The sequence below is a fragment of the Ochotona princeps genome, chromosome 11 (genome assembly GCF_030435755.1).
Source record: "Ochotona princeps isolate mOchPri1 chromosome 11, mOchPri1.hap1, whole genome shotgun sequence".
Classification (NCBI taxonomy): domain Eukaryota; kingdom Metazoa; phylum Chordata; class Mammalia; order Lagomorpha; family Ochotonidae; genus Ochotona; species Ochotona princeps.
This window is the reverse complement of record NC_080842.1, coordinates 67,771,029-67,784,252: the sequence shown is the minus strand read 5'-3', so window position 1 is coordinate 67,784,252 and position 13,224 is coordinate 67,771,029. Positions and strand designations below refer to the sequence as shown.

General features: G+C 59.4%; 1 protein-coding gene across 1 annotated transcript; it reads right to left on the bottom strand.

Moving 5' to 3' along the window:
* Positions 1-7,199: 7,199 nt before the first annotated feature.
* NKX3-2 (NK3 homeobox 2) lies at positions 7,200-9,660 on the bottom strand. The gene is made up of 2 exons (XM_004579208.2): positions 9,031-9,660; positions 7,200-7,848 (listed from the first exon to the last, which is right to left on the bottom strand). Exons 1-2 carry the CDS (start codon positions 9,494-9,496, stop codon positions 7,310-7,312), a joined length of 1,005 nt encoding a protein of 334 aa, XP_004579265.1. The 5' UTR covers positions 9,497-9,660; the 3' UTR covers positions 7,200-7,309.
* Positions 9,661-13,224: the final 3,564 nt, after the last annotated feature.

Genomic DNA, 13,224 nt, shown 5'->3' with positions numbered 1-13,224 from the left:
GTACTGCCCGCCAACTGGCTCCCTTCACAGCACAGCCTCCATCCAATTTCGAAATTGGACCGGGCCCGGCGGCGTGGCCTGGCGGCTGAAGTCCTCGCCTTGAACGCCCCGGGATCCCATGTGGGCGCCGGTTCTGGTCCCGGCAGCTCCGCTTCCCGTCCAGCTCCCTGCTTGTGGCCTGGGAGGGCAGTTGAGGACGGCCCAATGCATTGGGACACTGCACCCGCGTGGGAGACCCGGAAGAGGTTCCGGGTTCCCGGCTTCGGATCGGCGCGCACCGGCCCGTTGCGGCTCACTTGGGGAGTGAATCGTCGGACGGAGGATCTTCCTCTCTGTCTCTCCTCTGTATATATCTGGCTGTAATAAAATGAATAAATCTTTAAAAAAAAAAAAAAAGAAAAAAGAAATTGGACCGTTTTGCTGTAGGAGCCTGAGAGTGTTTTTTTCCAGGGCTTTAGTTGTTTTTTCTTTTTTTTCCCAGCCCTTAGCTAGTCAGAGATTAATGTACATTTTAATAGGTCAAGTATGATGGTGGGATATTTTGTGGGGTTTGTTCGCGGTGGAGCCTGCTGCGGAGATGCCAGGAAGGAGTTCTGAGGCCCAAGAACTTGAGAGCAAAACGAGCCTGGTTCGCGCACCGTTTTGTCCTGGGACCATCGCCCATCAGAAGAAGCAAGAATCCGATTTGGGCACGGCTTAGCAGAACCCTCCCCCCTACACGGGTTTGGGAGCCCCAGATGGGAAGGGATATGATATAAACAGGCACCCACAGGGTTCAAGGACCCTGGCCCTTGTTCCCGAGTTTTTTCGGTACCTACAGGATGGCCAAGAGAAGCAGGCACTGGTACCGGAGACAGCTGGTGTGTGCGTTCCTAGCTGTGTCTTCCCACAGATCGGACTGGACCGCACCCCGTGTCACTGCTCTCTGAGTCTCAATGGTAAGAACCGGGACTGTGGGAGCTGTTCAATAGGTGCATGAAGTGCCCCAGAAAGGCCGACTGAAGTCCCTCCCTTCAGCTCGCTGTCCTGGGTCCAGCACATTGCATCTGGGCGCGGCTGTGCCCCTGACTTCCTTTCCTACAGTCCCGGGAGGCAAGGACAAGAGCAGAATGATGGGCCTCTTACAGGGACGAAATTCCCCCAGTTTCATCACCGTGGCAACAGGCTTTTGCATCAGGCCTGGAAAGCACTGAGGAAGCCCAATAGCCACCTGTCTTTGGAGGGAGGCATTTGCTATTTGCTTTTAAAATTCCTTAACTGGATCAATACATGTACTTCCTTCTCCAAAACTCAAATAAAAAGCAGGTAGACCCCGCAGCTCCAGGCCCTCGGAGGGCGGAGAGCGTCCGGCCCGCACGCGTGCGCTCGTGGTTGTCCTGGGTGTCGGGGAGGGCCGAGAGCGGGGAATCGCAGCCGCACACTCCGCGCCTTCCAGGCGGTCTTGGCCCGCACAAGGGAAGCTATTCAAAAATGTTAATAAGCTTATTAAAATGAGCGGCTGTTCTGGCGCTCTGTTTACAGCGCCGCCCACACGGCTTTCTGGTGGACCACAGGCAAGCAGCTCTTGTGGTTTATTCTTTTTCTTTCTTTCTTTCTTTCTTTTCTTTTTTTTTTTTTTTTTTACTAATTTTCCCTCCAAGGACAGGGGTCTCCTGCGCCGCCTAAGAGGTGAAAAACGCGCTGTCTCCATCCCCGGGAGCGCTGTGGCAGGGAGAAGTCCTAAGCAAGGAAAGCCGCATTTTACAAAAACTGAACACCGGGGCTGGGCCAGAGCAGTGGATACGGAGGGGCCGGAGATGATAAGGCTGGCGAGGTGGCCGGTGCGGGGCCACAGCCCAGGGCGACTCCAATCCACACAACTCCTCCCCACAAACCGCAAAACTGCTTAGAAAGAGCAGGCTCATCTACAGCTTGGAGTCTTTGTCCTCCATTTTCACGCCAGCCAGAGGCGAGAGCAAACTAAAGCATCACCCACGATCATTAAATTTTTTTCCTTGATGGAGAGAAGTTAATTGTTTATGAGCTCTCAAGTCAGTGGAGACTGGCCTTAGGCCTCATTCCCAGGACCCACTTTCACTGTCACCGAATCCTAATCAGCCATCACCCATCCTGGGGGCGAGCAGGTCCCGAGAAGTTGGCACCTCCGGCGGCGGCTGCTGGGATCACACACAAACTGCGGTGGTGGGCCTGCCCTCTGGGGGGAGAAGAGGTGTGCGGGCAAGAGCCGGCCTTGGGCGGGAGGACTGGACGTACACGCAAGCTTGAGGCATAAGTTGTAGCGCAACTAACCTCACCTGATACTCCAGGTGTCTCCCGGGACCGTGAGTGCTCGTGGAGCTGGACACCAACAGAGAGAACAGGAATTCCAGGTCGACCAGAAGCCCTCCGAGCCCCTTAACCGCCCCCCACCCCTGGTCTCAAAGCATAACTTCTCAAACCCACCTCGGATGTCCGGAGTGCCTTGTGTGATGCTGAAGGGCCATTCACCCCGTTCTCAACTCACAAATGGTCCCCAATCTAATCTTTACAAGATTTGCCTCAGGTGAGGCACGGTCCCAGGCCCAAGCTCAGAGGGTTTACCTCTGCCCAATTCAGGACCACCCCTGCTTGCCAGGCCCTGAGAATCCATTTTTTAAATAAATGCTTTAACAGTTTGAATTATCCAATTTATGCTGAATAACTCCTTTGTTTGAGTGCAGGAAAAAATTATTAGATGATGTAACCATTTACAATATAACTTTTTTGGGGGGAGGGCAAATCTGCTTTGATATTAATTTTCTAACTAGCAGGCACCTCTCCGGTCCTCTGAGAGTTCCCAAGCTCCGCAGACCAATAGTCCAAGAGTTAGGGTCAGCCAGGCAGCAGTGCCCAGAAGCAAAGGATAATAATAATGCCTCCTAATAAGCTCAGGTCAGTTGTGCCACGTTTAATGGTTTTAAAAGTGCACCCTGCTTTTTATGATCCAACTTCCCAGCGCCAAACCCAGGCAATGCCAGAACTACAGGAAAACCCACCTGCTCTTCAAATTCTAAAACAGGCTTCTGAGCTCTGAACAGTCCTGCCTTGGCCTCTTTCTGGCCTGGCAGTGACTATTCACACTGTCTCTTTAAGTCTCAGCTTCCCCAAGTGTAAAGTAGAGGTCGTGCCCGCTAGGAGAGGCGCAGCTTCCTAGACGCCCAGCCAGGTGGGCTGGAGGTCCTTCACCTACAAAGTCACAGATGCACAAATGCAGACGGCTTTGGCTTTTCCTCTTACCAAGTGCTCTCTGGGTCAGGAACCTCTTGCTTTCCTAGCAGCTCAGAGTGTGGCTTGCGCTGGCTGTAGCAGCCTCAGGCTGGGATCTCCACCACTGCCCCTTCTCCGACCAAGCACTTTCCCGCGTTGGCTGCAGCTGTGCAGGACCCGGTTGAGACCAGGAAGTGAGGACCCAGCCAGAGGCTCTGGGAAACAGCACCCTATCCGTCCGTTGGTCTTTAGGGCCCATTTCATTTCCTCTCCTCACCAATTTTCTGGTTTCAAGGAAACCATTGCTCACAGAGTTGGCAGCTCTCCTTTGGGGGGTCTGACAGGAGTCTACCTTTGCCTGCCCAGCGGGACTGAGATGTGAAGAGTGCCTAAAGGTAACAGCTCCCACAGATAGCAGGTGGTTCAGCACCTGACGCTCACCACGCGGGATGAGCGTCAGCTGGGCTCCTGAAGTCCTGCCAGGCTTAGCTAGAGATCTGCTCTCTCCTAGTGAGGGGAAGCCCAGAGTCAGACCCATGCACTCTCCCACTCCATAGGAGCATTCATTCATAGGCACAGCAGTGTTCCAAGTTCAATATTGCCCTCTCCCATGTTCTGATTGAAGGGGTTTAGCAGAGTGTGTTGGGATTCCTAACCGGTAAGCCACTTGTTTTCTAAAACAGACTCCAACCTCTGCTCTTTGCTCATAGGAGATACCTAATCTTTTGCAATGAGTCCCAGTTTGTCATAAGGAGGCAGAGAGAGAAACTCTCTCTCTCTCACTCTCTCTCTCTGTCTCTCTCTCTCACACACACAGACAGACACGCACACACAGGCACACGGACACTACCAGGGACATTTGTAAGCAGTTTTATCCCTATTTCCTGCCCAGCGTCAGTTTCATGGGTCCCTCCTGGATACGAAAAGCTGATTTCAGTGCTGGATAACACCCTGTTCCACCCTATTTCCTCGCCCTGCTTCTCTCCTTGATTTGCCCCTCTGTGAGTCGGGTAAGTTGCACCTGAGGATGCCCCAGGGCTGCTAGCTCGGAGACCGGCTAAGAGCATAAAAGGCTGGGGCAGAAGCAGAGGCAGCAACTGGCTGCCCGTGGGCGATCAGAGATCTCCAACAGCAGACCCAGAGTAATCCGCACAGCCCTGGGGCTCGCCCGCGGTGGACCAACCAAGACGTCCTTGAACTAGAGCAAAGCACGCCAGAAGCAGGACTGTTTCACATCTTCTAAAAGAAAAAAGGAAACAAAAATTCTACGAATTTCGAAGAGGAGCAGCGGCCTGAGACCTTGGTCAAGACACCGGTCTCGGGTCGCGAAACGCAAGGGACAATCCTCAGAGGCCCTGTGGGCCTGGGAGGCCGCCTCCCGTATCCCGGCTGCAGGGATCAAGGTCAAGCAAGCCGCCAAGTTTCGGAGCCAACTGAATTTCTTTGAGTCATTTTCCCCAGGCATCTGGAGCCAGTCCTGCCCAGCTGGAGCAAGCGGGGATCCCGGGAGCTGAAGAGGAAGGGGGTGTGGGCACTGGCCGCACGGAGGGGCGCACGGAGAGGTGGGGTCCGCGACTCTGGGGGACACAGCGGAGGGTGAGACCTCGGACCTGTTTGCGCCTTTTTCCTTCTGGAAGGAACTGCGGAGTTCTTTGGCCGCGAAATCCGCAGAGGGCAAACAAACCATTCCCGGGGCGCGGGGGAGGGTGCAGCTAGCAGCCACTGGAGCATCAGCTGGGGACAGAAAGGACACCCCCCCCACCCCTCGAGAAACCTTCAATTAGCGGCACTCTCTGGGGAGAGACAGGGAGGGATTCTGGCGTTGCGGCAAACGTTTCAACTTTCGGCCGGGAAAACGCACTAGTGATTCAAATTAAAATAGACTGTTAGAAACACCCTGCAAAGCTCCGGGATCGCCTGGAGCGAGTGGGGCCCCGCGGGGGTGCACAGCCCGAGGCCTTTGCCTTACTTTGTTTCCGGAAGTGCGGCTGCGCCCTCGGGGTCCGGGAACCGCCGGACTGCTGGCCGAGGTTGTGGCCGGGTTGGGAGGCAGGAGCCCGGGAGGCTGGAAAAAGGTGGCTAGGCCTGGCGGACAGGGAAGAGGGGCAGGGGACGAATCTGCCCTTCCGCTCCAGGTGGAACTGAAGGAAGCCACGTCTGGGATTCCGTGATCCCTGGCCCAGATGGGGGGTTCGCTGTCCCTTGCTCGCCCGGGCCCCCGGGAGCCAGCGCGCAGAGGTGAGCAATTCGCTGTGGGGAATCCGCGGCTTGGTAGCGGGCCCTGGTTCGCCAGCGCGCCGGGTTCTTTTGTAAAACCAGGGTCGTGAACTTAGGCCCGGCCCACCCTGCGCTTTCGGCGGCTGGGGTCTCGGGTGAGGACCTAATGCGTGTTCCAGAAGGAGTGGAATCGCAGAGAAAGCGCCCTTAAATATTCAGCAGGCGCCAACGCGCAGGTGCTGCTCCCTGGGAGACGCGCTGTGGGAGCCTGGTGTTTCAGCGGGCAGTTTTGTCGCCTGTCGTTGGAACGGAATAACCACCTGATAACTAGGAGAAAGAACGAAAGGAGAGAGAGCAGAACGTATGCGAGAGGATTGCATTCTAGGTGTAAAGATGGAAGCTACCTGTTCAGCCGGTGCCTCTGGGACTCTGTAATTGGCGTCCAAGACGGAAGAAAGGAATCCTCAGAACTTGACACACCTCTCCCGGGCAGTGGGATCCACTCGTGCTCCTGCAGAGTGGCCCACCCCTGAGTGCGGGTGTCACCCTTCCTTGCGGGGGCGGCCCAGAGAGCTGTTTCGCGGAACTAGGCAGGGCATCCCTCAGCCCAAGACAGACGCCAGGTTGGGAAAAGAAATCACATCTCAGATGCACAGAGAAAACACGGCGTCCAGGAGGGCATATTAAACTAAAAGTTTATAAATTAAAGGGGGAAAATACAGCGAACAGAACTTGCAAACTTGAACAAATCTTTTTAAAGTCAATACTCTAGTTGAGTGCACAGTGCCCAGGAGGCGAAAAGCGGCGCGGTTGGCGCGAGAGGGACGGATCACCTGTCTTAGGAGCAGGCGCGGGGCAGAGGGGGCAGCTGCGCCCGGCGCGCAGAGTCCGGGAGGCCCGGAAGGCCGGGCGCGGCGGCGCTGCGGGGCCCTCGGGGGTGGGGGGGGAAAGGCTGGTCCGAGATACTCACATTGGATACAAAAATAACCATTATTTGAATACAAAGAACTGCAAAGTGCTACAAAGTCTGATTTTCTTTACAAAATGAAAGGGGAGAATTTCTGAGACGGGGCACCCGGGTGTGCGCTCCTCTGGGCCCTGGACCCCAGAGAACCAACGTGTCTGTGTGTGTTTGTGTGTATGTGGAAGAGGAGATGTCCGGGGAAGGGACGGATCCTGGCCTGCCCCGAGCCCAGAGGCGCTCTTCCCTACATTCAACACTGAGCGGAGCGCCCGTGGCTTGTCTCGGGAACTTCAGCCCTGGGAAGGGCAGTGGCTGTGGGGGTCCGGAAGGTGAAGCCTTTCTCAATTCCATTCAACCCCTGGCTAGGGTGGGGCTGCCTGGGGCTGCCAGGGTTTTGCACCCCTTTGTTACCAAAGCAATTTCCCCAAATTGAAAGTCATGTAGATACACATAGATTGGTAGCATGGATACCATGAACTAGTGTGGCCTAGCGCACGAAGCTCCCGGCGGGCCCGGCGTTCTGCTCACTCAGGCTCCGTGGTCTCCAGAGGTCCTCTGCGCTCTGGGGGCGGATAATATCATCCCCAGGCTGACCCAACTCCAAACCCAACAACGTCGTGGTAATAAATAGAGTCAGGCGCATCCAGATAAACTGAGCGGTGAGCAGGGTCTCTACTACCCTGTGTGGGGGATTCCGTTCCCGTCCGAAAAAGGCGTTTCTCTCCAGGCCTCCAGCTGCCAGGGCACACAGGTACCGGCCATGCGACCCGGGGCTCGAGTTATCCTCCTCTTGCTGCCTCGGTGGGGCGCCCCAGCACACACACATACAACCCGCAGGGCTGTCACTCAATCGCCTTTCCGGAGTTGGGGTACAGGACTCCTGCGCTGCCCCCCGGGGCGGGTTCACTGGGTGCCCGCGGTGGCTGTGCATGTGGAGAGCGCCCATCCCGGGAGGCAGTAGTAAGGGTAATAGTAGGAGGGCTGCAGCGGCAGAAGCGACGGTGGCCGCAGCACTTCCCCAGGCAGGTACTGTCTCTGGTCGTCGCGCACCAACACCTTGACGGCCACCTTTTTGGCAGCGGGGGCCGAGGCCAGCAGGTCAGCGGCCATTTGCCGGCGCTTGGTCTTGTAACGACGGTTCTGGAACCAGATTTTCACCTGTGTCTCGGTGAGCTTTAGCGACGCGGCCAGGTCTGCTCGTTCCGGCCCGGACAAGTAACGCTGGTGGTTAAATCGTCGCTCCAGCTCAAATACCTGCGCGTGCGAGAAGGCCGCCCGCGAGCGCTTCTTGCGCGGCTTGGGGGCTGCAGGTTCCTCCTCCTCCTCCTCCAGGCCGCCCGCCGGCGCGGCGCTGCCTCCGCCGCCTGCTGTGCTGCAGAGCTCAGGAACTCGTGCTCCTCCCGGCCCAACGCTGTCGTCCTCGGCCCTCGGGCTGTGGTCACCTGTGGATCGCAGTAGGAACAGAAACAAGAGATTATCAGCGTGGGGGGGGGGGTAAGGCTGGAACTCAACCGCGGGAGTCACCAGAACGGGGGAGGTGTCGAGTGGCTGAGAAGTCCATGGTGGTCCTCCCGAAGCTGTGGCGAATGCACGAAGCGATGGCTACTGGTGCCAGAATCCTGGCCCACTCGCTTCCCAGAGTCCAGTGATGCGGCCCCGCGGTAACCCGCGACACCCGCTCGGGCCTGCACGGCAAGCCCTCCCAGGCCCTCCCACTGAGCCCTGGAGTTCTGGACTGCTGCTAGCTATCTGCTCGGGTTTCCCCAGTCCTCCTGTCCTCGCACCCACACGCGCGCTCGCGGAGTAACCGGACATGCAAGGCGGCTATATGCAATGGTAAGGCAGGGGAACAAATGCTGGCTCCGGCCGTTTGTAGTCTCACACCCCTAACTGCCCGGGACCCCCTGGAAGAGTCATGCAGAGGGCTGCGCTGAGGCTCTGGGTGCGCTTCTGGCCCTCCATACAGGGATGAGGAGTGAGGAAAGCGGGAGGGTGGTTGTCCCTGCTGTGCCCCTGGACTTCTGACCTGGGCCAGCCTTTCGGCATCTTCTCCGCAGCTCTGGCCTGTCTGAGGCCTCTGAGTGAGGCCTGCAGCAGCGTGCACCCCACCCGCAGACACACACCGCGCCGCTTCTCCTGGCTGCACCAGGACGACCAGGTCAAGAACCCGCCTTCGGCGAGTTTGCCTCTAACGCCTAGACTTGTAGCCCAAAGCTGTCCTTGGCTACCCATCCCAGCGCTCCGGGCACACATTGAGACCTGGAGCCGACCTAAGTCAGAGCTAGGGCAAGGTCACCGGCTCTCCTTAAGTCCCTGGATCCCTCACCCTTCCCCCTCGCGGAAGTTTGGCATTTGGGGACAGACACCCAAGGCACTGGCTATGAGCTCCAAGACCCGGGAATATAAGGGGTAGCAACCGGCACGGTCTACGGCACCTTGTCCCGGACACCTCAGGCCTTGCGCCAGGACGCAGGGCTCCGAGCACATCAATCCTGTCTCCGTCCACGCCACCGCGCCAAGCTCTCGGACTTAGCCAACCTGGAGTCCCGGAACACAGGCCCACCAGGCACGCCTTCTTATCCATCCCTACATCCAGCCCCCAACCCTGTGAAGCCACAGCAGACCTGAGACGCTGGCCGACATCTCGCTGTCGCTCCGGCCCGCGGCTTCCTCCTCCAGGTCCTTGGCGGCCCTCAGCTCGCAGACCGGCTGGCCGAGGCCCAGGGTTCCCCCCGCGCGGCCGGCCCCGCTGGCCCCGGGCGCGTCCGCGCAGCGCCGCCTGCTCTCGTTCTCCTCGCTGAGCGCGGAGTCCGAGTCCCAGCCTCCCGGGCTCTCCGCAGTCCGCCCCGCAGCTGTTCTGCTCCGGGCAGGGGACGCCAGCATAGAGTCCTCGGCGCCCCCCAGAGCGCCAGGGTCCGTATCCCCAAAGAGCCGCCAGCAGCAGACAGCGGGCGCCGCGGCCACCACCACCGCCGTGCTCCCGGGCGCCCCGCGCCCCTCGGACGCGGCCAGCCCGCCGCGCTCCTCTTTCTTGTTGAGGATCGCCTGGATGGAGAAGGACGTCAAGGTATTGGCGCCGCGCACAGCCATCTGCGCCGCGGGCCGGAGCGGCCGCCGGGCGGGCCGCCGGGGCTCCGGGCAGCTCCGAGCCGGACAGAGAGCGCAGGCGGCAGCAGCGCGAGTGAGCCAGGCGCGCCAGGCCCCTGCAGCCCACTCCTGCGCGGCCCTGCAGCCCCCGCCCCCTCCGTCCCAGGATCTGCGCGGACCCTCACCTCCACCCACACCCTCCCCCCCGGCCCACCCTGCCTGGAAACCCCCTCCCCCGGAACCCAGGGCCAGACGCTCTCCTTTCGCGCTCCTTTCGCCGCTCTGCAGGATTATCTCATCGCCGCTCGCCCTTAGGGACAGGCCGGGGGTCTGCCTTCCCCGGGAAGTGGGGGCGAATTGGCGGGGGGCCCCTCGGCGGCCTCAGTCCCCTCCCGAGTGCCGCCGGGGGCGCACGGCCCGAGTCACTTTTTCTTTGCTCCTCTGTCTTTTCCCCGCCTGCAGGATTTCGCTCCTGGTGCGTCCTCTCTCTTCCGCGCTCGGCTGCCTCTTCCGGAGCCCACCCCTGGCGGCGGCGGCGGTCGCGGGACTTGGAGAGGCGCGGGGCACCTTTTTACCCCCTGCCCTGGTTTTATCTGTTTCTTGTCTTTCCTTCCCCTGCGTTCCACCGTAGCCCCCTCCCGCCGCGGTGTCATTCCTCACCGCTGAGTGACAGCTCCCGGCCACGCCCCCGCACTGGGTCGTCCCCCGGGCTCCGGGCTGTCCATTGGCTGTCTCCAGCTGGGCGACGTTGACTAAAGCCGACAAAACTGGGCACGTTGCGCGGCCGAAGACTCAGGCGGACTTAACTCCTTCTCTGCTAAGCCTGGTCCGACGAGCATCCTCCAGCTACCCGGGGAGGTGGGGTGGGGGAGGGTTTCTCTTCCACCCCGAGGCCACACGGTTTCCTGCCGTGGACACACCCACCCTTGCCAGCGCGTTTCTGGGGCAGCGCTGGGAAGTTTCATCACCTACTTTCGGAGAAGACAATGAAGTTCCTTAAGCCACGCGCCCGTGGTTTCTGTTCTGCAGGAAGGCTCACAAACACGAAAAGCAAAACGCATGGCACCCCCTCCCCCGCTGCCGCCCCTTTCAGCGTGCCGGCTGTCACGCCAGAAGCGCTGAGCCCTCCTCGCCGTGCTTTGATTCGATTTCCGCAGAGGAATTAAAGAGCAAAACATGTTGCAGGGTGCACTCAGGTCGGGCGAGGCATTGGAAGGCGCGCTTTGGGCAGCTGCTGGTCCTCTCCGTGAGAGGTCAGCCCCGGGTTGCCTTAGAATCGAGGAGAAGGAAAACAGCTTGCAGCTTCGTTCTTTCCATTTTCTGTTATTTCTGAGTTGTATAAGATCATAAAGAGATACGTGTTTGTTTAGAATAGCTGTGAGTTACCATAGGCATTTATCTAGAACTGCCAACATTGGATGCCCGATTAAAAAACAGGAAATACATTGTTGACCGACGCAGAAGGCAGCAGACTGACACATACATGTCATATCAAAACATAGGTTTGCTTATGTTGTTCAAGTAAAAAAAAATGCACATTAACATATTTTACTGTCGTCCGTAAAATTCTCTTGGAGGCTCAACACACCGAGCACAGACACTTGAACCATTAGTAAGTGCAAGGGACTGGGATGTTCCTGGAGCCAGTTGCTGCCGCGGCTGCGCTCCGCCTCACTAACGTGAGCAGCACTTCCCGCGGTTGCCCCTTCGCGGCGGCAGCAGGAGGGATTGCGCCCAGGACTCCCAGCCCTCGGCCTCGCCTGCGGTTCCGCAGCGTCCACGCGCGCGGCGCTGGCCCTGCCGTGCACGCGGCAGGAGAGGTGTCAGGGTCGCGCACTGGTGAGGCCCGGGAAGCTCTTTAGGTGGACAGAGGGTAGAGCAGAGCGGAGGCCGAGGGGTTTCTAAACAAAGCGCCCCCTTTCCAAGCAGTCTGTTTCGAAATCGCCCACCTCTCTCTGCTCCCTTGCACCCGAAGTGTAGACACTGCTTGTCTCTGGGGTGCGTCGGAGGACGTGGAGGCCAGCAGAGGCCTGGAAGGGAGGGGCTGCACAGGTGTGGATTGTGTGACACCCCCCCCCCATCTTTTTCCAGCTGTCCCCTTCCTGGACTTAGAACTTGATGGCACGGAAAAGTCTTGAATTCTAGATATTCAAGGGGTTGGAGATGTTTGAGGGCTGAATGGCGGGGGACCAGAGCAAATCTGGGAGACTCCATCAGGACCTGCTTGAAAACAGAAAACCACCCTTTCGTTATCCCACCAAAAAAGTCTTGTTTTAAGCATCCTCAATCTCCGTAGGACATACCCTTTGCCACCGCGTTGACAGAGGTTGTCAAGGAGGGGAAAGACACTGTTCGGTGTTTCTGAGTTCTTGGGTTTTGCTGTGTGCGGGGAGAGTAGGGGCTGGGGGCTGGGTGTAGCCCCGACCTGCGCTCTCAGCCTGCGCTCAGCCTTGGAGACTCCAGGAAGCTCCTCAGGCGGGCGACCGCGGCCGACAGGGGAGCTTGAGGGCTGGTGAGCGGCTAGAAAGGGCCGGTAGCTTAACTCACCAGTCTGAAACTGCAACTAGAATAGGTTGGGTGCAGATAAAAGGCTCTGGTGGCCAGGGGTGAGGGCAGAAGTACTCTGAGGTCCACTCAGAATCAAGGTTGACGCGTGGCGAGGGCTCAACAGGCCACCGCGCCCCGAAAGGTCAGAGATGGATGGGGACCGGGACGCGTCTTGGCGCGCACGCGCCAGGGGCCCCTTCGAACTCATCAAGCGTGATTTCCTCCCGCAGAGCCGAGAGCTCTCTGCACCAGGTAGCCGCTCCCCGCGGCGCCCGCCTGTGGCTTCGTGGGCGCCGAGCTCAGGCTGGGGTCGGCCCCGAGAGCTGGGAGCGAAGCAGGGAGACCCGTGGGGCTTTAGCTAGGCGTCCGCGCCCTGACCCACTACCTTCCTCGTTTTCTCCCTTTGCTCCTCCGTCCCCTCCCTCTGTCCCTTCTCTTTTGCTTTTTCCTTCTTCGCAGTCTGGGTCCTGCGCGCCCCCTACGTGCCGCGCGCACCGGTCCCCGGAAGGGAGCCGGCGCAGGGAGCAGCTGGGCGGTGAGGCCAGCTTGCGGGCCGAGTGTGGGATGCGGACGGAGGAGCCCGGTGCCGCGGCTGGGCAGCGGGGACCGTGGTCTGGGACTTGGAAGGGCCAAGTCCTGCCTCGGAAGCGCCCGCTCCCGGGGGGCCCCCAAACTCCGGGGAACCACGGCACGTCGTGTCCCTGTGGTCCTGCCACTTGCACCCTGGGGCGAAGCAGCGGAAGAGAGTGGGAGACAGCGCCCGCGCTGCACGGGTGGGTCGGTCACAGACGCCCGTGGCCGTGAGTAAAGCCACCTGCGTGTCTCGTTTCCAGTCCTCCCAACCCAGGGTTTGGCTCCCCGCCCTCTGAGGCCACGGCTGAGGGGTGGGGGCGGCTGCAGGCTCCCAGGTCCAGACAGAGGTCGTCCCGGGATTGAGTGTCCCCCGGCGCGGACTTCCCAGGGCGCGCCACGCCTCGCGGGCGTCCGGCCGCGCTCTTCGCCGGCAGATCCTGGCTCCTGCGGAACACCTCCGGCTTCGTCACGCACCACGTCCAGGTATTTCAGACTGCAGGAGGCGAACATCGCCACTACTGGCCGAGGGAGTGGAAACTGACCGCAACGTGCCTGGAGCACCGCAACCCTGGGAGACGGACGGGTAGAGACAATCATTATTCCCATTTCAC

What these genes read in the sequence shown, in the direction of transcription:
- NKX3-2 (XM_004579208.2), bottom strand. Translation starts at nt 9,496, where the DNA reads ATGGCTGTGCGCGGCGCCAATACCTTGACGTCCTTCTCCATCCAGGCG. An exon ending in GATGTCGGCCAGCGTCTCAG is followed by an intron (nt 7,849 to 9,030) that starts GTCTGCTGTGGC and finishes TGCGATCCACAG; the next exon opens with GTGACCACAGCCCGAGGGCC.